The sequence below is a fragment of the Notechis scutatus genome, chromosome 2 (assembly GCF_049901735.1).
Source record: "Notechis scutatus isolate UNSWTSFEM ecotype Mainland chromosome 2, rNotScu1.2, whole genome shotgun sequence".
In the NCBI taxonomy this organism is placed as follows: domain Eukaryota; kingdom Metazoa; phylum Chordata; class Lepidosauria; order Squamata; family Elapidae; genus Notechis; species Notechis scutatus.
The window spans coordinates 163,558,050-163,578,328 of NC_142010.1; the positions used below are offsets into that span (position 1 = coordinate 163,558,050).

General features: G+C 38.4%; 1 protein-coding gene across 1 annotated transcript in view; it reads right to left on the minus strand.

The window, feature by feature from the left end:
- Positions 1-20,279, minus strand: part of HGD (homogentisate 1,2-dioxygenase) — a 33,637-nt gene that overhangs the window by 12,266 nt on the left and 1,092 nt on the right. The window contains exons 2-9 of the mRNA XM_026675440.2: positions 14,057-14,128; positions 12,982-13,070; positions 10,521-10,626; positions 9,185-9,244; positions 8,331-8,422; positions 4,738-4,772; positions 2,895-2,974; positions 936-1,035 (exon numbers count right to left, since the gene is read on the minus strand). Coding sequence (XP_026531225.2) covers positions 936-1,035; positions 2,895-2,974; positions 4,738-4,772; positions 8,331-8,422; positions 9,185-9,244; positions 10,521-10,626; positions 12,982-13,070; positions 14,057-14,128 — 634 coding nt within the window. The remainder of the gene's footprint in view (positions 1-935; positions 1,036-2,894; positions 2,975-4,737; positions 4,773-8,330; positions 8,423-9,184; positions 9,245-10,520; positions 10,627-12,981; positions 13,071-14,056; positions 14,129-20,279) is intronic.

Here is a 20,279-nt window from a genome sequence, read left to right on the forward strand (position 1 = left end):
GTCTGGTTGCGGTCGTTAAGCAAATTACACAGGATCATTAAGTGTGATGTCTCATGACCACAACACATGACTAAGACTTCCTGAGAGCTTCCCCACTGACACTGCTCCTCAGAAGCAGAAGATTGCAAACGGAGGGACGCTGAGATCATCATGATTGAGCACCAGTTGCTAAGCATCCAAATTGCAACCATGTGACTGTGGGGACATTGCAATGCTGGCATCTTCAAGGACCAGCCATAAGACTCCTTGTTCAGTGCTGTCTTTGAATGGTCACTGAAATGGTCACTAAGTGAGGACTACATGTAGTAGTTTTAACTGTACAGGAATTTATTTCTAGCTATATGATCATAATAATGGTTTTGATTGTTTCAGCCTCTTTATTTTATTGCCCTCTCTCTTCAGAGATGTGGAAAATAATATAGATCAAAAATGTGGTTGGTTGCAATCAAGAGAAATCAAACTGGAAAATGAATTCTGATAAATTGTAGCAACATTGGCACAGTCAGAAACTGAAAGAACTATAAATGTGCATATTTTGATTCAGTGCATAATATCATCATGTACATCTGTTTTCCCCAAAGGCTATTTAAATCACTATTCTCAAAATTCCCAGCAAGCAGCAACAGAATTACAGTTATTGTTATGACTAATACCAGTAGTTGTTTTCTCAATGCCTTTATTAGCATTATGAAGAACAGAGATGCTCATCCATTTCTTTGCACTAGGTTTAATACCTTCCATACCTTGGGAAATAACTTTACATTTTATTTTATTTTTTGCTGTCATTAATCATTTGTTACCAGTTCCACGTGTCTTATAGATAAAAACATTAATGCATGATAGGAGTGTTAAATAAATGTATATTACTAGATAGTCCTAATAAGAAAAATGATATAATTATTTTTGGAAGCAGAAATAGTATTTAGCATATTTACCAATAGGTCCTAAATCAGGCAACTCAAAATGTACACCATATATTTCTAGGATATAGCCTCGAGTTTCTCCAAATACTTCCACATTAAAACGCATTCCTTTCTAAGGAGGAGACAAAATACAAATGTAAACATTAGGACTAATTATTATTGTTCCAAATGAAAATACACTATCAGAGAATATATCAAATTCCAGCTTATCTCCATTAAGTTCTTCTGAAAATAATGCAGTTTGCATTGCATTAAAGTACCAAAAAAGCTCTGTTTATCAGATGGTGGAGGTATCTACAAAAGCATCTGAATTTCTCTTAATATTACAAAAACGTGTAGCTATTTATTTATTTTGTTTCTATGTTATAATTCCTGGAGGCTGTCATAAAATAGTAACTCCCAACCTTCAAGAACATAGATATAATAATGACAAAATCAAGAAAGATAAAAAGTAGATGACACAAACATCACTTTTCCTATCGTCCAGCGTAATTTTCCCAAAACCCCAGAGGAATGAAGGATCTCTCTGCCAGGAGGGAGTTCCAAAGTGAGGTGGTATCAACTGAAAATCCACTTTCCTTTTCAGAAGCCTTCCAATTTCATAACTCACATTTCTTTTCTTTTTCTCCTAATAAAATCCTTTTGAGATGATAACTTCTGAACACTTACCCTGAGTGCTCTCCCCTGAAAATTTTTCTATTGTCTATACAAAGATTATCTTAATTTGAAAATGTGCTAATTTTTGAGCTGGTTGTGAATAACTGCAAGCCACTTGAAGAAGGAACAAAGACTGCAGTACAAAGAGGTTCCCCTCAAAGCAGACAGGCACTTTTCCCAAACTTTGATTCAGCTGTAGGATATAAGTGTTGTGAGAAAGCAAGAAGATACTTGAGCTTATGTTATGCTTAGAGTGGTGGTAAAAGAAACTTGACAGATGCATGGAATTTATTTTTCTTCCTAGCATTTTCTCACAAATGTAGGGTCCAAGTTTTTTTGGATCAACCAAGTTGTCAGGATTCCAGCAGTTACCCCTCCCCCATTTAAATCATGAGTCTCGAACCAAACTTCCAAAACTTAAAAAGGATTTATTGGGAGTTAAACTGTCTGGCACTGCCTGGGTGCAGCCGACTCTGAGGCACATAATTCATTGTCACCCTTGACCCTTGTTCCCACCCCCCAGGTGTATCCTAATTCATATTCTCCAATGGGACACATCCATAGCCAAGAGTCATCAATCATGCTGTCCAGTTAGAATTTTGCGCAGCAGAAACTTCAGTCACCTAGTTACTATCTTTGAAAACATTTATGGAATGCAGTTTTGGTTTGCAAGTTGCTACACTGCTCCCCCCTCCCTATCTGTTGGCAACTCTAAAAAGACCATAGAAATATTTTATGAGTTGACACAAGTATTGATCCAGTGGTTGCCAAAGGAATGGCCTGCTGGCTTGTCACCTGAGCCTTATGTCATAGACTGAGAGAGAGAATGCTGGCCCAAATTCATCCAGAAGACTTTTATACCTAAGGTGAGGTTATAGGACATCTGATTTCTACCTTGGTGCTTTTAACCAATAGACCAAACTGGCTCTTATTCACACATATGATACATCTGTGTGTATCTTTAAGTGACACAGAGAGAGAGAGGGAGGGGGTAGGGAGGGAGGGATGTGAGAAGGAGAGGGGAGGGAGGGAGGGAGAGAGAGAGACAGTATATGAAACATTTCTAAAATGATGCAGTATTAGTCTTGCACATAAACAATCAGAAGGAAATATGTGCACATTACTTAAAACCTTAAAAAGTTACACATGGGTACACAATCATATCTTTTTAGAAAAAGCATAACAAGCAGGAATAAATGAATAATATTTTTGGAATAAATTCAAACATGGATACATATCAGTGTTCCTCTGTCCATTTCACTCAGGAATTATGAGTTGAAGAGTGAAGAATAGGCATATGGGTCTAGTGCTTACCTGAATGACACAGATCTCATTTGGTTCCACTAGCAGCTTGCCAAACTCTGTAGTGATGAGCAGTTTGCCTTGCTGTGGTACTGGATAAAGAAAATGCAAGCACAGAATTATGTTTGTTTATCCCAGATAATATAGTGGTAATTTAAAAAGTGCTTGATTTTTAAATTATATTGTCAATTTTATAAAATAAATTTAGGAGAAATATTGAAATCTCTAAGTTTCTATATTTTAATATTCCCTTTGATATTATGTTTTATTCCAAACTCCTACTAGGTATGCCTGAGTGTTGCTTCTATAAGCAACCAACATATTGAGATCACAGGGAAGGCAAAGACTGCGGCATTAAAGATGTGGAAACAGAACTGCCAGGATTGATGATTATTTAGAAACACAGGATAAATTTCCAGAATCATGGATATTATAAACATGGCCATTCATAACTGGGATGCAATCTGATTATGGACTTTGGATTTTGTTCGAAATGAACTGGTTGAAATATTTTGGGTTTAGTTCATTGAATTAAAATCTTTTGTAAGAGTAATCATGGTGAGATGCAGAATGAATTGACATTTTCACAAAGTCACCCTGATTCAGAGGAAGCAACATCTAATTATAATCAGAAACAATTTGGGAGGCATTACTACTCACTATAGTGAGAGCCAGTGTGGTTCCAGTGCCAGTAAGGCAGCAGATTAGAAACTGGGAAATTGTGGGTTGTAGTCCCACCTCAGGCCAAAGCTAGCTGAGTGACTTTGGGCCAGCCCCTCTCTGTGAGCCTTAGGAAGCAGACAAGGGTGAACCAGATTTAAAATCCTGCCAAGAAAATGGCAGAGACTTATTAAGGCAATTGCCAGGAGTCAACATTGACTTGAAGATGGAGGCGGAGACTGTGGGTCATGTACTCCTTCAATGTTCTTTTTACTCAGAGATTTGGGAAAAACATATTCTGCCAATAATTGCTAGGTATTCTGGCTGTTATCTCCAGGGGCTGCTTAAGTATGAACAGCCCATAACTACAGTGCAGGTGGCTAGATTCTGCACTGGGGATTCATTGGAAACACATGATTAATCCACCATAATTACATTATGTAACAAATATGGCAAACTCTTTGCGCTGCTTATTCCTTTCCCTTTTAGTATTAAACTGACAATGGGCCACGTGGTTTATGGATTGTGATTTTAGTATAGTTAGACCATTTATAATCGACAGACTGGATTTTATCATAGGTTTTAGTTGTTATTTATTATTTTATACTATGATATTTAATTGTATCTTTACGGAGTGTTTTTATTTGTTGTGGTCTCTGGTCTATGACTGCAATAAACTGAATTGACTATTGACTTGAAGAGACAAAAAAGTAAGTCACTATAATAAGTAGCATTATAATGGGAGAAAAGCTGGACTTGGAGTATCAAGAACTTTTATTTGATGCCTATAGAATTAATCCCAAACTATTTAAAATAATGTTTGATATTTGGGTTTCCTTTTTTCAAGTCAGGCTAATTTTTCCTTTTTAAATCTCTGATTGCTAATAAACTTTTTCTATGAAACTGCTATGAAATTGGATAATTTTCTAAGTTTCTGATAAACTTGCCAGTCTAGATGACATAGATTATATCCTTTAATTAATTCTAATATGGAAAAAATATTGGAAGAATATACAGTATTTACAGGATCTTGTTCTAGGACACCTGTCTTTGCAAAACTTTATTTTATTTGATCAGCATGTCATCTGAGTGTGTAATGAAGATTCTTCATATTCTTTCATTGGCCCAATTAACATTCCAGTTTGTAAAAGAAATAACAGTATACAAACTTTCAGAGTAATAGTTTGCAACTCACCAATCAGAAAGTCTCCATCGGAATTACAAAAACATCTATATTGGGGGAAAAAACCCGAGTTATTACACAATTTGGGGGAATATATTATGAACTCTAGATTCTAAAGTCATAGTCTGAAGAAACTATGTCCGGAGAGGAATTATACTTGCCAGCTCTTCATTCCACTCTGGTCATCGACGGAACTGTCTTCAGTTTGCCATTTCTTCCTCAGAAGGTCAATGAAACTTAATTTTCAAGTAAATTCTTACAAAAATTCCATGCTAATGTGTGCAGAGATTCCACTCTTCTGCCCATAGGACATTCAGGATAGAGTTATTTAAATCACTTGGTATATCTTAGTATATCTAACGCTCAGGAATTACTAATAACTTCAGTGAAATCAATAGTTTGCTTTACATTTGGATAGAAAGATGAGAATCCACAAGCTTGTTTTTGACCTGTTAAAGGTGCTTTTATACCTTCCCCTTGTAAGAAGGTACCCCCCCTTCTTTAAAAATAATTAACAATAAAAGTCACTTCTATCAAAGAGGAAAAACTTCCCTGAGAATAAGAAACAATCCAAGCCTCTCCATTGGTGTCTCTATCAGCAATAGCACTAAACTGCTTCAGGCACTATTCACACCTCTAAAGCAGTGGTCCCCAACCTTTTTGTACCAGGGACCAGTTTCACCCAGAAACACTTTTTCAAGGACCGGGGAGGGGGGGAAGAGTCCGAGTTTGGTGGTTTGCTTGCAGACGTTTCATTACCTGACTAGGTAACATCTGATGTTGTTACCTAGTCGGGTAATAAAACATCTGCCAGCAAACCACCAAGTTCAGGGAGCGCCAATGCCTCCTCATTGCAACCCTGAGCGACAGATATTCTCTTCTATTGGGACATTTAAACGGAGGGTTTCAGCTGCAGATTCAGGAACTGCGCTTGGCTGAGGAGCGCCTTCAAAACTGAGCGCTGGGTGGTGGCGGCCCACGACTGTCTCCGCGGCTCAGGACAAGTCCCTGCAGGACGGCTGAGAAGCCCCGCCTCTTGGCCCTGCCTTCCTCAGCCTCATCCCTCAGGTGTCTGCCTCGTTCCTCTCTCAGTCGCTCTCTCGCTCCTCCACCAGCCCAGGAAGAAACTGCTTCAAAGAAGCCGGCAGGGTGGCTTCCTGTCGGCGCAGCTCCTCCGAAGCGCCCGTTCACCCCCACACAGCCGCCCTCGGTTCAATCCAGTGCTCCGTTCTGCCTGCTTGCCTGCCTGCCTTCGTTTCTGGTTGTTTCGGAGCAGCTTTGGCTGAAAATAATAACTATTCGCCTCTTTTTCTCAGCCGAAGCTGCTCCGAAACAACCAGAAACGAAGGCAGGCAGGCAGGCAGGCAGAACAGAGCACTGGATTGAACTGTGGGCGGCTGTGTGGGGGTGAACGGGCGCTTCGGAGGAGCTGCGCCGGCAGGAAGCCACCCTGCCGGCTTCTTTGAAGCAGTTTCTTCCTGGGCTGGTGGAGGAGCGAGAGAGCGACTGAGAGAGGAACGAGGCGGGAGGAAACTGAAGCCGCTGAGCCGGACAGGCTTCGGTTGCTTCTTCCCTCCCCTTCTCTCCTTTGTGTTCTTGATCCCTGATCCCAGCAGCATTCACCGAAGGCGAAGAAAGCCGCCATTTTTTTTATTTTTATTTTTATTTCTTTGCGGCCCGGTACAAAGTGATCCACGGACCGGTACCGGTCCGGGGCCCGGTGGTTGGGGACCCCTGCTCTAAAGAACTGAAGCAGCTAGGCACCAGCAAATAGAAGAAGATACTTTGTTTCATCCATGAGTACCAAATCCACAAACAGACTGGCTACAGCCAGTCTTTTACAAAGCAGACAGATGAAAGACCTTTTTAAATTTACATTCCCATCTGCCTTCAAAAGACACCTTACAAGAGAGATGGCAACAATCTGACACATCTTCACACACACATTCAATAAATATTTTACAACCCCACATAGTTCAATTTCAAAGCCCTAGAACTGTATAAAAATCCTTGCACCTATCAGGTTACTTGGTCAGCTGTCCCAGAAAGGAACGTTGCTGCCACCATAGTTTCTAAACCACAGATAAAGGCCTCCTTTCAGCAGCTGCCTTTGGAGACTCATTTTAAAGAGATGGCACCTTTGCTCTTCCAGCCAGGTAAACAAACCCAATTTCTTCCAACTCCCTCTTAATGCTAGATTTGAAACTCTGGATAAATCCTTCAGATAGTCAGTGAAAATATAGGGTTTGCCCTGTATTACTACTCCTCTAATCACCTGATAAGAACTTTCTGGTGCACTGCTAGACAGTACAATCACAGTGTATATTATGTTGTTAAAGCTTAAATCTATAATTTTCAGAGGCTTCTATTTGTAAGAAAGTCTTGTTCATCTACCATGGAACAAAGCAGGCTAAATCTGAGCTTCCTTCCTGACTAGGAATTGCACTACATTCACCCTGGGAGGGTGTGTAGGAGTGCAGTTTTCACTTGGAGTAGGATATTGTCTCCCTCAACCCAGTCTTTTCTGCCACACATGGACTTGGGAAGAAAACTCCTGTGGGAGACTAGAATTTTTGGCTTGATATGAAGAAAATGGGAAAATATGATCATCTTTCTGAGTGAGTTCTAATGAATCAAAGAAGCAAGCACTGAGAGCCACCTTTGACAAGATTTGTTTTCCTCTCAAGTCAACTAAGTGTCAGAAAAATCAGTGGAAGAGTACTTTCTACCACCAAGGGAGCTGCATGTCAAATTACTTGCTTTTTGTGGTTTTATTGAAAACAGCCTTTCATTTTTCTGCTACATGGTTTTTTGGGGGGTTCACATATAGCTGCCAATGCTAGATTTCTTAAAATACTTTTTACCGCATATCAATAACTTCCCATCTAAAGGTCTCATGTAATAAGAAGGTTAAAAGAAAGAACTGTATCCATCAATCAGACAACAAGGTTCAGTAAGCTGGGAATCCCCCCCCCCTTTGTGTAAAATATTAACCCTCCTTATCATCAATTTCCTGGTTTCTATTGCTAGAGAATATGCTTTCCTTCTTACAAAGTGAAATTACAATATTTCCAGCAAGGTCAATTTCTTGTTCTAGTGATGCATAGATTTCTAAAACTTCTTTTGTCAAATAGATTGCTCTGTCTTGCTTCAGACCCCCTGAGAGAATAATATTCTTGTACATCTCCCTCTGCCTATTGTCACTTTTACTTTTTTTGCTAAATTTACTTGAAAAAAAGGTGATTTCCTGAAATAACCAGCCTAAATCTGAAATCAGTAAAATGTTCTGTTTAACCTTTTTTTTTTTTTTGGGGGAATGGGGCTAAACTTAAATTCAGGGTCTTCTTCTAAGCAGACAAGGCCTGAAAGACAAGGTTCATGAAAGTTATAACAAGATTTGCAACATTTGATAAAGAATCAAGCTGGAACCCATCTGCCCCATTTTGTGACATAAATTATGCATACTACATAGATGAGGAAAGAAAGGAAAAGTTCCTTAATAGTAGTCAAATCTCAATGAATAGTCAGAGCATCTGGGTTCTCTCCACATATCCACACTTTTAGAAGTTTAAATAGAATCCATGATAGTCTGACTTCATACAGACCTGTTAATCATGGAGTTGTTACAGATGAAGATGTGAATTGCCAGCCCATTCCCTGACTTTGGCTCACCAGCACCACACAAAGTATATAGTCCCTATGAAAAAATATATATAAGAAAATACAGATATAATCATTGGAATCCTTTTGATTTCCTTTGGTTACCATCGTAATGCATGGCAGAACCAGAAATTCAGAACCTAATCCAGTTTAATGAGCTCTCTGTTGAGGAGAAATTTAACTGTGGGGCACTGGTGTTTGAGCAATTTTGCTTTCCTAAAACTACAGAATATGAATACTTCTGGATTTAACAGCCAAGGTTTTAGCTTGCTGTTTCAGAAGAATTGAGAAATTCTTTAACATAAGGCTTAATTGCCATGAGGATCCTGGGTTCTAGTTTATATAGACATCTATTGGAAGACTCTGACTTGACCTTGTAAAAAGCTGAACAGCAGAAACGAGTTGGCAAAGTGTTCATGCAGTTGAAAAGGCACAGGGTGAAATTAATGTGGAGAATATTATCAAAGTTAATTATCAAGGAGAGTTTTAAATATTGAAACATCAATTTATTTAGTGCTTTTTGTATAGGTACATATTCAAAAGAGTTATCTGCCATTGTTGTGGGAATTGCAAGTCTGTAAAAGTTGTCATTTTACAGTTATTAGCAAGTGGTTGCGAAACAAAACAGTTACAAAATGAAGACTACATGAAGGTTAATCTTTATGCATGCAAGAATTAAGATTGAAGGTAAGTCTACCATGACCTCAAGTACCTTTCCTTGAAGCTGAAAACTCCATTCTTAGTCATATCAGAAAGATTAAGTGAAAAATGTTTTTAGTGCTTCTATATGGTTACTTACAGTTACAAAGTCCAACTTTTTTTGAAGGATTGTAGGGATCTCAAATGGCTTCCATCTCAACTGAAAGAAAGACAAACATCATTCTAAAATAATTGATACCATCTGACTTATTTTATACTATAATTAATATATTTCTTACATAAAATGTCCAGGTTTGGTCATCATAGTACAAGAAAATTGCCGAGGAACTGGAAAGAGTGCAGAGAAAAGCAACAAAGATGGCAAGAAGTTTGAAAACTAAATCCTATAAAGAACCATGTGCTTTGCATAAAATAGAGAAAACTAAGGAAGGCAACATGGTAGCAGTTTTTTGATAACTGACTTTACAGGGAAGAGATTGTGGGTTTAGTCTCCAGAAAGTCTGAGGAAGAGCAAGAACCAGTAGGTTAATGCTTTGCAGAGCGAGATCCATATTTGAAATAAGGAATAATTTACTGAATGTAAAAGCTATGAAGTAATAGAACAGACTGTCCCCTAGAATCGTGGATGTTTCATCACTGTCGGGTTTTTTTTTTAAAGATTTATCTGTTATGGTTTGAGAATTTCTTACCTCCTATATAGGGGGCAAGATTTGAACACTTCTGAGGTTCTTTTGAGCCCTATTGTTCTATATTAATCTGCTTGATATCTCAGTTCCAGTTGTTAGGATGAGGAACCACTAATGCTCACTCTCACAGTTTTGAAACAGCTGTAACCAGCAGATTTAATTTTCAGCCATCACCTTAATCTGATTATCAGATTTATTATTAATTTATTGGTCACCCAACCTCTGGTAAATGTAATGATGGTATCTTGACAAGTACTTTCTTGAAATCAAAATACATCTGCTAAGCAATGTAGAAGATCAAAGCATGAGATAAATTTAAACTCTCAGGACTTGTTCTAAATAATCCGTGCTGATTTATCTGCAAACTTTTACTGACTGAATTCTCTTCCCCCAAACTTTCCCAGTTATTTATGTTTGACAGTTTGATAAGCAATTCCTCAGTCCATTTGTTCTGCACACTTTAATACACGGATAATGTTTGATGAGATTCACTCAAAGCAGATCACAAAAATGGAAGGATTTGTTTTGGGAGATTTTAGTTTATGCTATATATGGGAAAACACTTAAACAAAAACTTGTAAAAAAGTCAGCCAGAGGTAAGCACAAATGATTCCAAACTGAACTAAATAAGGAAAATGGCACTCAAGTGGAAAAGTACCAGAAAAATATGGGAACAACAGCCAAGCTGGCTCTGTCTAAGCCTGTTGAGAAGTTATAAAAGTGAACAACAACAGTAGCATTCTGGACCCAATATACCGAAACAGGAGATTTCTAGCTAGATATGATTACCTGGTTGGGTTCGGGTTCAGTTTCATTCCAGTTGTGTGTCAGATGACCCTGATCAATAGGCTGGAAGGGCTTATGGCAAGCAGAAGGCAGAATTCTATATAGCCAGCTAGGGAGAAAATAAATGCAGAAAAAAGAGGAAAATGTGAGTAATGATAACATTCAGTACTTCACTGATCTCTGAAATAAGCTACAACTCTTTCTATAAAATCTAGAAAATGCATTCATCCTTGGTCCCTTAGCTCTCTGCCTCCTGTGCTTTACATTGAACTCATTAGCAGTTGCACAGTATCCCCAAGAGGCAGGGGCAATCCATATCAATGGGGGGAGGATAATTAATGTACAATGATGGCCAAATGAACAATGTTTATGGCCTTGACTTGAAGGGTAAAGTCCTAGGACCTAGGAAATTGGACTTAGAGAGAGTTTCCCTTTCATTGGTAGGGATTCTAGATTGGTGCAAATACTCAGATGGTGGACAATTGAGAAGAATAGATAGCTCTGTTTTCTGAAGATTGTGACTCCCTGCTTTAAGATCTATGCCATCAATCCAAAGCTTACTTGGAAATTTAATGGAAATGAAAGAATCTAATATATGAATATAATCCATGTACATTTAATATGAATTCTGTCATCATGAGACGGTAACCAGCACCTTCAATGATACTCAGAAATAGCAATGGTGTATGGCAATATGGACACCAACAATAAGCATGTTGTCATTGTCACAGCTGCATTTTGGACCAGCTGAACTTTCTTGGTGATTTTCAAAGGCTGCTTTATGTGTTGCAAATTGGAATAATCTAAACCTGATTGTTCAAGTCTTTTATTACTTTGTCTGTAACACTCCTAAATCATTAATACCTTTAACACTGCTGTAATCAGTTCTTTCATAATTGTTCAGTCTCCCTCCCCAGTACTTGACTGCGTGCATGCCCTGCTAGTTGAACATTTATGTGGAGGAAGAAATGGATGGACTGCAGCACAGCCATCCTTTCCAGAAAGACAGCTGATTTAATCAAAAAGTGTTACTAAGGCAATTTTGAGCTTGCAATTTTTTTAGAAGCCTTTCCACTGCCCCTTGCTGATTAGAATGTACATTGCAGAGAGTGGCAACATTTTGGTGTCCAGAGCTGATGATGATCAGAGCTGGTCACCTGCATGCTACATACCAGTACTTGATACTACTCCCTGCCTGAAGAAAGTAATATTGCAACATTAAAATGTTGTTCCAAAAGGCTTCTTTTATTTGGGATACATAAAAACAATTTAAATTTGAAACATTTTGAGTGTCAAGTGCCCCTTTTGTCATTCTGAAAATTGAAACACCCTCACTTCCAATTCAAAAGAAAATATCCCTTACAGAAAAGTTGGAACAATTTATTTCAAATTTAAAATGGAGTGTTTTGAGCTAAAAATATTTCAAATTTGAAAAGTTTGGGATTTTGTTTGGAATGATGCACCATAATTTATTACTTTTAATAAATAATATGTCTCATCATTGCATGGGTAAATAAAGAATACTACCATACACCATTTTGGAGAATTGGGTTTTCTGGATGGGAGTATGAGTCAGAATTTAATATAAAAGAAGCACAAAGTTACTGCCAGAGGCTCTAAATCCAGGTATCTAAAGGTACCCAAGAATTCATTATAATAGTTGAAATTGATTTTGGTCTAAAGATGTGGTAAGCTTCTTTTGACTTTTCTTTTTTTTAAACATTTTTTACACTCATAAATTTTTTTTTTTTGAGAAAGCAAGAACTATTGAAAGCTATCCTAGAACACACATGAACACACATCAGTTGTGTCAACTGATTTCAGTATTCATTGTCATTAGATATTATCTTTCAACAGGAAACATGTATTTTCTTGTACACACCAACTTTCCCCCACTTAGTGGGAATTCATAAAAGGGAAAAGGCACACAGTGCCATTCTCAGATATAAAGGTGCAGTTTCTGTACCATGTTGAGAAAAGGACGCACGGAAAAAATCCTTTGCCTCTCAGCCCACACGTCCTTCTTCTCTACTAAAGTCTGACTCAACCGACTTTTGCTCTTCTCCCTTCAATTGTATGCTGTGGAAAATGTGTTCGTTCTGCTTAGTTGTAGCGTCTGTTTGTTTCAGCTCTGTGCTGACTTCATTTTCATGAGTGAAACTATCATTGCACGGTGTGATAAGGAATTTTATTTTTCATCCATCTTATTGTAGATGTTGATTTGGCATGAAAGGGAGTGGCTGGCTCAAGGCTTCTATGCTTAACAAAAGACCAGAGCCTGGGTCTCCATGCTTCTAGTCCAATACCATAATGGCTTACATTTTGTTCTGACAGCTAAGCCTATCACTAATATATGCATACATAAGCCAAAGTGCCTTTCTCTCTCTTTCTCACATTCTCAAGAATATTGCAGTGGATTCCATGGCCAATATAATGATGCGATTTCTCTTAAATTGACACATACCTTCTCCTATTGGAGGATCGTGGACAGGTAAAAGCTGAACCTGAGAGCTGTTCAGCATACAGACCATATGGGCAGACCTGAGGATTATTCTAAATAAATAGAAATAATTAATTATAATTTTTTCTTTAACATGCAGATTACATAAAATTATACTCCTCCTGGATTCAACTGAGAGTGATGACAGATTTTGTGTCATATTTTGATAGAGACCACAAGAACACTTTGCATCTTCTTCCATAGGATACTTATAAAATTCCAGTACAGACCAGTAGGTCCTGTAAACCTATCCAAAGATACAACTAGAAAAATGCAGTTTCTATCCCAAGGTTTATGAACAAGGATAATGAGCCAATCTGGCTCTAGTTGAACATAACCCAATTTTGATTCTATTGTAAATAACATAAATATAACTTTAGATAGTTATTGTCAGCCATGCTTTTGGGGAGTATCTTTGAACTTAGAGATGAAAAATGACTGGCAGAAGCCAACTATACTCAGAACAGGAGTAGCTACCTTAAAAGTTTGTTTTACAAGAAGAAAGGAAAGATTTGAATCTGGACTAAGGACTGAGTTTACTTCTCTCTAGAAGAGGCAAATGACTACACAGGTTGAACTTGAAGGAAGTTCCTCCTACTCGGCAAAATCATTGAAACATCTTCAAGCACAAAGAAGTCACTAGGAAGTCATTTCACCTTCTCAACCAAGGTTGTCCAGGTAAGATGAGCTCCCTGGTAAAGGCAATGTTTTCAATCCCTACAACAGGCAGCAGAAAAATCTAGCCATTCTCATCTCCAGGTAACTTTTCTTTGATAGAATTACTTTGTTAAAACAAAAGAGGTAACCCCATTTTTTAAATTGATGACTTAATGTGTTTCACACACAAAATCCATTACCAAACAGAAACACATTCTTCTAGTTATGTTGTCATTTGGGGGGGTCCCCCCCTTTGTTTGCCTATCCCCAATATGTAGTTTTATTCATAAAGTGACATCTCTTAAATCTTGCCTTCTCAAAAGGCCATGCTGAACAATTCTCTGGTCTTTTGGTTAAATCCATTTCCCAATATTTAAAATACCTGTCCTTCTGGTAAAGCTCCAGGGCAGCGTGGATCTTCAGAGCTGAATTCATTACCAAATCCTGACATGTACTGCAAAACAAAAATACACTTTATGCAAAGAAGTATTTCCTACCTTGTTGAAAAAGTATAGTTTTGCTTTTTCAGATTTATCATTAGATTTACAGATTTATAGATTAATAGAGTTGGAAAGGACCTTGTAGGTAATCTAGTCCACCCCACCACCACCACCACCCAAGCAGGAGACCCTACACCAGTGTTGCAAACCTTTTCAGCACCAAGTGCCGAAATGGGAGCGCATGTACATGCACGCCAGAAACCAGAAGAACAGCTCCCTGGCAAGCGCTGGAAAGTGGAAGCTCAGCTTCCCAGCATGCGCACGTGCGCCGGGAAGCTGCTCTTCCACTTTCCAGTGTTCCCAAGCAAGCAAAGACCATGCATGTCGGAACCCAGAAGAGCAATGGGCACTGGCTGGCGTGCCCGGAGAGATGGCTCTGTGTCACTTGCTGCACGCGTGCCACAGGTTTGCCATCACGGCCCTACACCATTTCTGACAAATGACAGTCCAATATCTTTTTGAAATTGATGAAGCTCCCACAACTTCTGAAAGTAAGCTGTTCCATTGGTTGATTGCTTTCACTGTCAGAAAGTTTCTCCTTATTTCCAGGTTGAATCTCTCCTTGTTCAGCTTCCATCCATTATTCCTTGTCTGGCCTACAAGCACTTTAGAAAATTGCTTGACCCCTTCCTCCCTGTGGAGCCCCTCAAATATTGGAACACTGCTATCATGTCTCCCCTAGTTCTTCTCTTAACTTGACTTGCCATGCCCAGGTCCTGTAACCGTTCTTCATAGGTTTTAGTCTCCCGTAATCTTCCTGGTTGCTCTTTTCTACACTTTTTCTAGAGCCTCAACATCTTTTTTATAGTGTGGTGACCAAAACTTGATGCAGTACTCTAGATGTGGTCTTACAAAGGATTTATAGAGTGGCATTAGTATCTCACTTGATCTTGATTGTATCGCTCGGTTAATGCAACTTACGGTTGCATTAGCTTTTTTGGCGGCTGCTGCACACTGCTGGCACATATTTAGCTGGTTCTCCAGTAAAACTCCAAGAACCCTCTCACAGTTACTGCTATTGAGCCTGGTTTCACCCAATCTATATGTGTACTTTTGGTTTTTCTTGCCTAAGGGTAGGACTTTACTTTTCTCTACATTGAATTTCATTTTGTTAGAAACAGCCCAGTGTTCTAGTCTGTCAAGATCCATCTGGATCTTGAGCCTATCTTCTAGGGTATTAGTTATTCCTGCCAGTTGTATCATCTGAAAATTTGGTAAGTTCCCCTTCTATTCATTCCCTCATCTAAGTCGTTAATGAAGATTCTGAAGAGTACTGGGCCTAGGATGGAACCTTGTGGCACCCCACTGTTTACTTCCCTCCACATAGATTAGACCCATTAAGGACTACTCATTTTTAATGCTGCATGAGAGAGAAGTCTAGCCATCCTAGAATCTGATAATGAAGTGACTGCAGTCAAGAAGTCTGTATGTTTAGCTGCAATTTTCATTCCTATTGTCTTCTGTTTTATTGATTCTACAGAATTGCATAGCCTCTTCATTACAACTGATAAAGAGAAGGTTGGCTAATTTTCAGGTTTTAAAAATCTAATTGGGAAATAACTTTCAGGCCATCTAAATACTTTGAAGTTTAAATTTAAAACTGAGAAAAAGCTTCCAACTTGTGATACAGCAGAGTTGGAGATGGCATCTACTTTATTTTTTATTTTATTTATTTATTTGATTTGTCAATTGCTTACAAGATACAGGTATAAGAATAAACATAGTTCTGAATACATGAGATAGATACTTATAGGAAAAATAAAAAGAAACAATAGGAGAGGGATGGTAGGCACAATTGGTGCACTTATGCATGCCCCCTACAGGCCTCTTAGGAAGGAGGTGAGGTCAATAGTAGATAGGTTAAAGTTTTTGGGGTTTGGGGAAGAAACCACAGAATCAGGTAGAGTATTCCAGAAATTGACCACTCTGTTGCTGAAGTCCTATTTTCTGCAGTCAAGTTTTTGTGCGGTTAACCTTGAGTTTGTATCTATTGTGTGCTCTTGTATTGTTATGATTGAAGCTGAAGTATTCATTTGCAGGTAGGACATTGCAATGTATGATTTTATATACTATATTTAGATCGGACCAAAGGCGGCGTAGTTCTAAGTTTTCTAGGTCTAGAGTTTCAAGTCTGGTGGCATAAGGTATTCTGCAATGAGTAGAGGAGCGGAGAACTATTCTTGTGAAATATTTTGGGACTTTTTCAATTGTGTTTATATCAGATACATGATATGGGTTCCAGACTGATGAGCTGTATTCAAGTATAGATCTAGCAAATGTTTTGTATGCTCTAGTTAGTAGTGTGATATTACCAGAGAAGAAGCTACGTAGGATTAGATTAACAACTCTTAATGCCTTTTTGGCTATGGGCTCTAGCACTTAGATCATTAGAGATGAGTACTCCAAGGTCCTTGACAGAGTTTGGATCCTCAACAAGGTCTTGACTATTTAGCTTGCATTTTATTTTCTTATTTTTTTTGCCAATATGTAAGACAGAGCATTTATTTGTTGAGATTTGAAGTTGCCATTTGATTGACCATTCTGATACATAGTCAAAGTCTTTTTGAAGGGTAGCAGTATTGTCTGTGGTGTTGAATAGCTTTACATCATCAGCGAAGAGAACGCAGTTGCTCTTAATATGATCACAGAGGTCATTTATGTAGAGTATGAAGAGAGTTGGTCCTAGAACACTGCCTTGGAGGACACAACTATTGACAGGTACAGAATTTGATAGGACACTCCCAATTTTGACCATTTGTTGTCTGTTTGACAGGAATACTTCTATCCAGTTATGCAATTGTCCAGAGATACCATAAGATTTTAGTTTTAGGATTTGTCGTGTACCACTGAATCAAAGGCTTTACAGAAGTCTATGTAGATTGTGTCTATTGCTTTGCCCTGATTGAGTTGTGTAGTCCATATGTTTTTGCAGTGTAAGAGTTACAGATTACAGGACAGTTTTTTTCTGAAACCAAATTGTTTATTAGAGAGTAGGTTGTTTGTCTCTAAGTGAAGAATAATGGATTGGTTAATAATTGATTCCATGACTTTACAGGTGACGCAGCATAAGGAGATTGGCCTGTAATTTTCAACTAGGCTGGGGTCTCCCTTTTTGAAGATGGGGATGACTATGGCTTGTGACCATAGTTTTGGTAAGGAGCTGGTCCTGAAAGATTTTTCAAAGATTATGCTTAGAGGTTTGGCTATGGCAGTGGATAGCTTTTTTAAGAAGTAGGCACATATTCCATCCGGTCCAACAGATAGGGATGGTTTTAGATTGCACAGTGCTTTTTCAACAATGTCTTCTGTAAAATCGATATGTATTAGATCATTGTAGTTGTCTGTGGTTCGACTAGGAAGTACTGGGCTTGATCCATTGCTGTTTACAAATACTGAGCCAAAGAATGTGTTAAAGAGGTTTGCTTTGATGGTTTCGTCATTGCAGTCTTTGCCATTAGGTCCTTTCAGGGGTGGGATGGACCTTGAATCTTTTAGTTTGTTGTTTACAAAATTGTAGAAAGCACAGGTGGAATTTGTGCGTAGAAGGTTTCCTCTTCTTTAATGTGATAATTAGTGCATTGTTTTTATCTGGTGGCATAAATTTTTGTATCAGCTTTTGAAGTTGGCAAGGTGACCAGATTTTTTGCCAAAGTGATCTCTTTCTGGATTGAAGCTTCCTTATTGTTATGGATAATCTGTTTTTCCTGGTTTTGGGAGTTGTTATTGGTACATATAGTTTGATGGCTCTTTTGATTTCCAGTAAGAATATGTTGTAATGGTCTTCAACAGTATTGCATCCAGTGAATAGAAATTGCCAATCAAGGGAAGAGAGATAGTTGATTATAAGATCATAGTTGCCTTTTTTGAAGTTATAATTGGGGATTTTGTCTTGTGATGATTTTTGTGTGGATGTATGTTGAGACAAAAGTCAATCATGTTGTGGTCACTGTTGGAAAAGGGTTCTTTAATTTGTATTCTGTAAATTGAATTCAAACTATTGCAGAAGATGAGATCGAGGCAATTAAGCCTAGTATTGTTGGTTACTAGTTGTTCCAGTCCCAGATTTGTTACAGCATTGTAGAAGGTTGCATGTATGGGTTCAGTTGTACATTCATTTAGGGTCCAGTTAATATGAGGTAGATTGAAGTCACCAAGAAAGATAAAAGCGTGTGGGCAGGATTCTGCCTATGTTAGTGGTGTATTTAGCTTGTTTACATGTTCAATGTCATTATCAGGGGCTCTGTAACATAGTAAGAACTGAAATGTGATATTTAAGATCAGTTCACAGATAATGCTCTCAGGAAGAGCAAGCTCTTGGGTAACTTGGATGTTTTTTAGATGTAAAGACTTTTTATAGAAGATAGCAACACCACCTCCTCTACGGATTTCACGATCAGATCGGTAAACATGATAGTCTCTTACTGAGGTAATGGAGTCAGGGAGAGATGCGTTGAGCCATGTTTCACAGACAAATATCATGTTAAATTTAGCCGTATTTAGTAAGAGAAATTCAGGTATTTTATTTACAAGGCTTCTTGCACTGAGTAGCTTGCATTTAAGGCCAGTTGTAGTTTGAATTGAGGTAGTTGGGGGCGTGCATGCCTAGTCTTGGGTGATGGTGGATTGGTTGAAGTAGGGTTGGATGCGGAGTTGTGGGTTGTGTGACTTTCTTTTGATACAGTCAGCATGGTAGTCAATGTACAGGTCCTTCTCTCCATTGTCTAGATGATTTTTGAGTTCTGTGCGTAGTATACGGGAGCGGGCATGTTGCTGTAAGGTTAGGTCAGGATGAGATCGGAGGTGTTTATGGTTGGTGTTGTTTTTGGCGAGTGAATTTATAGTATAAATGAATTTACGTTTGCTTAATTCATTTTTGCAAATGACCCTGCAGAAGCGTGGGGCCACAGAGCTGTCTCTGTTTTTGAGCTCTCGTTTTGTTTTGTTTTGTTTTTTGAGTTTTTTTGAGCCTCATTGTCAGGCATAAAAAAACAGGACCATACATGAAGGTTCAGTTTAACTGATTTATTACTAAGGCCTGTACCTGATATGCTATGTAGCATGGGAGGATCTAATCATAGGTGGTATTCAGTAGGTTCTGACCAGTTCTGGAGAACTGGTAGTGGAAATTTTGAGTTGTCTGGAGAACTGGCAAATACCACCTCTGACTGGAGATTTTACAGTATCCTTCCCCTGCCATGCCCACCAAGCCATTTACAGTCAATCCCATCGCTGGATCTAATGCTAAAATTACTAAGGCCTATGCACAGGAATCTTCTCAATTAATGGTCAACAACTGGTTAGAGCTAGATAAGGGTCAACAGAAATGGGGAAAGGGTTTGGACTTATTTTGTTTGTGGCTAAGTAATGACTCTAAACTAATCCCTCTTTTTACCCTTTCCCTTGGCTCTGCCAATTCTCCTCCTATATTCATCTACTTCTGAAAGGATAAAAGCATGTCTTATTTTAAAGAAATGAATAAAACCTGACTGTAGATTTAGATTAATATCCTTTTGGCGTATCCATCCTGTACTGAACCTCCCAGTCTTCCTTCCCTGCTACTACAGCTTTTACTACTGACAAAGTGCCAGCATATCCCTGTTTACTTAATCTGAAGTCTGCTAAACTAAGGATTGTTAAATGAAATTGTTTGCTGAGATTCAGAGTAAACTGATTTAAACAAAACAAATTGGTAAGATTTGGCTAGATATGCCTCATTTAAGTTGAGTATTGTACTGTGAATTCTAGTCTTGCCTTAGGCACAATGCCAACTGGGTCACCTTGAGCCAGTTACTTTCTCCCAATCCTAGGAAGAAGGCAATAGCAAACCACTTCTGAAAAACTTTACCAAGAAAATTGCAGGGATTTGCCTAGGCAATCTCCAAGAATCACAATTGAATGGAACAACAAAAAAGTGTGTGTGTGTGTGTGTGTGTGTGTGTGTGTGTGTGTATAATATCAGTGTAGCTGGAGGAGTGGCTTTTTCATTAGTGCTGAAAGAATTATAGAAATTATGAAAAAGCCACTCATCCAGCTGCACTGATAAAATAATTGTGTGCAATTAATATATTTAGTTTGCTTGATGAGCTAGCTGAGAAATATCCTTTC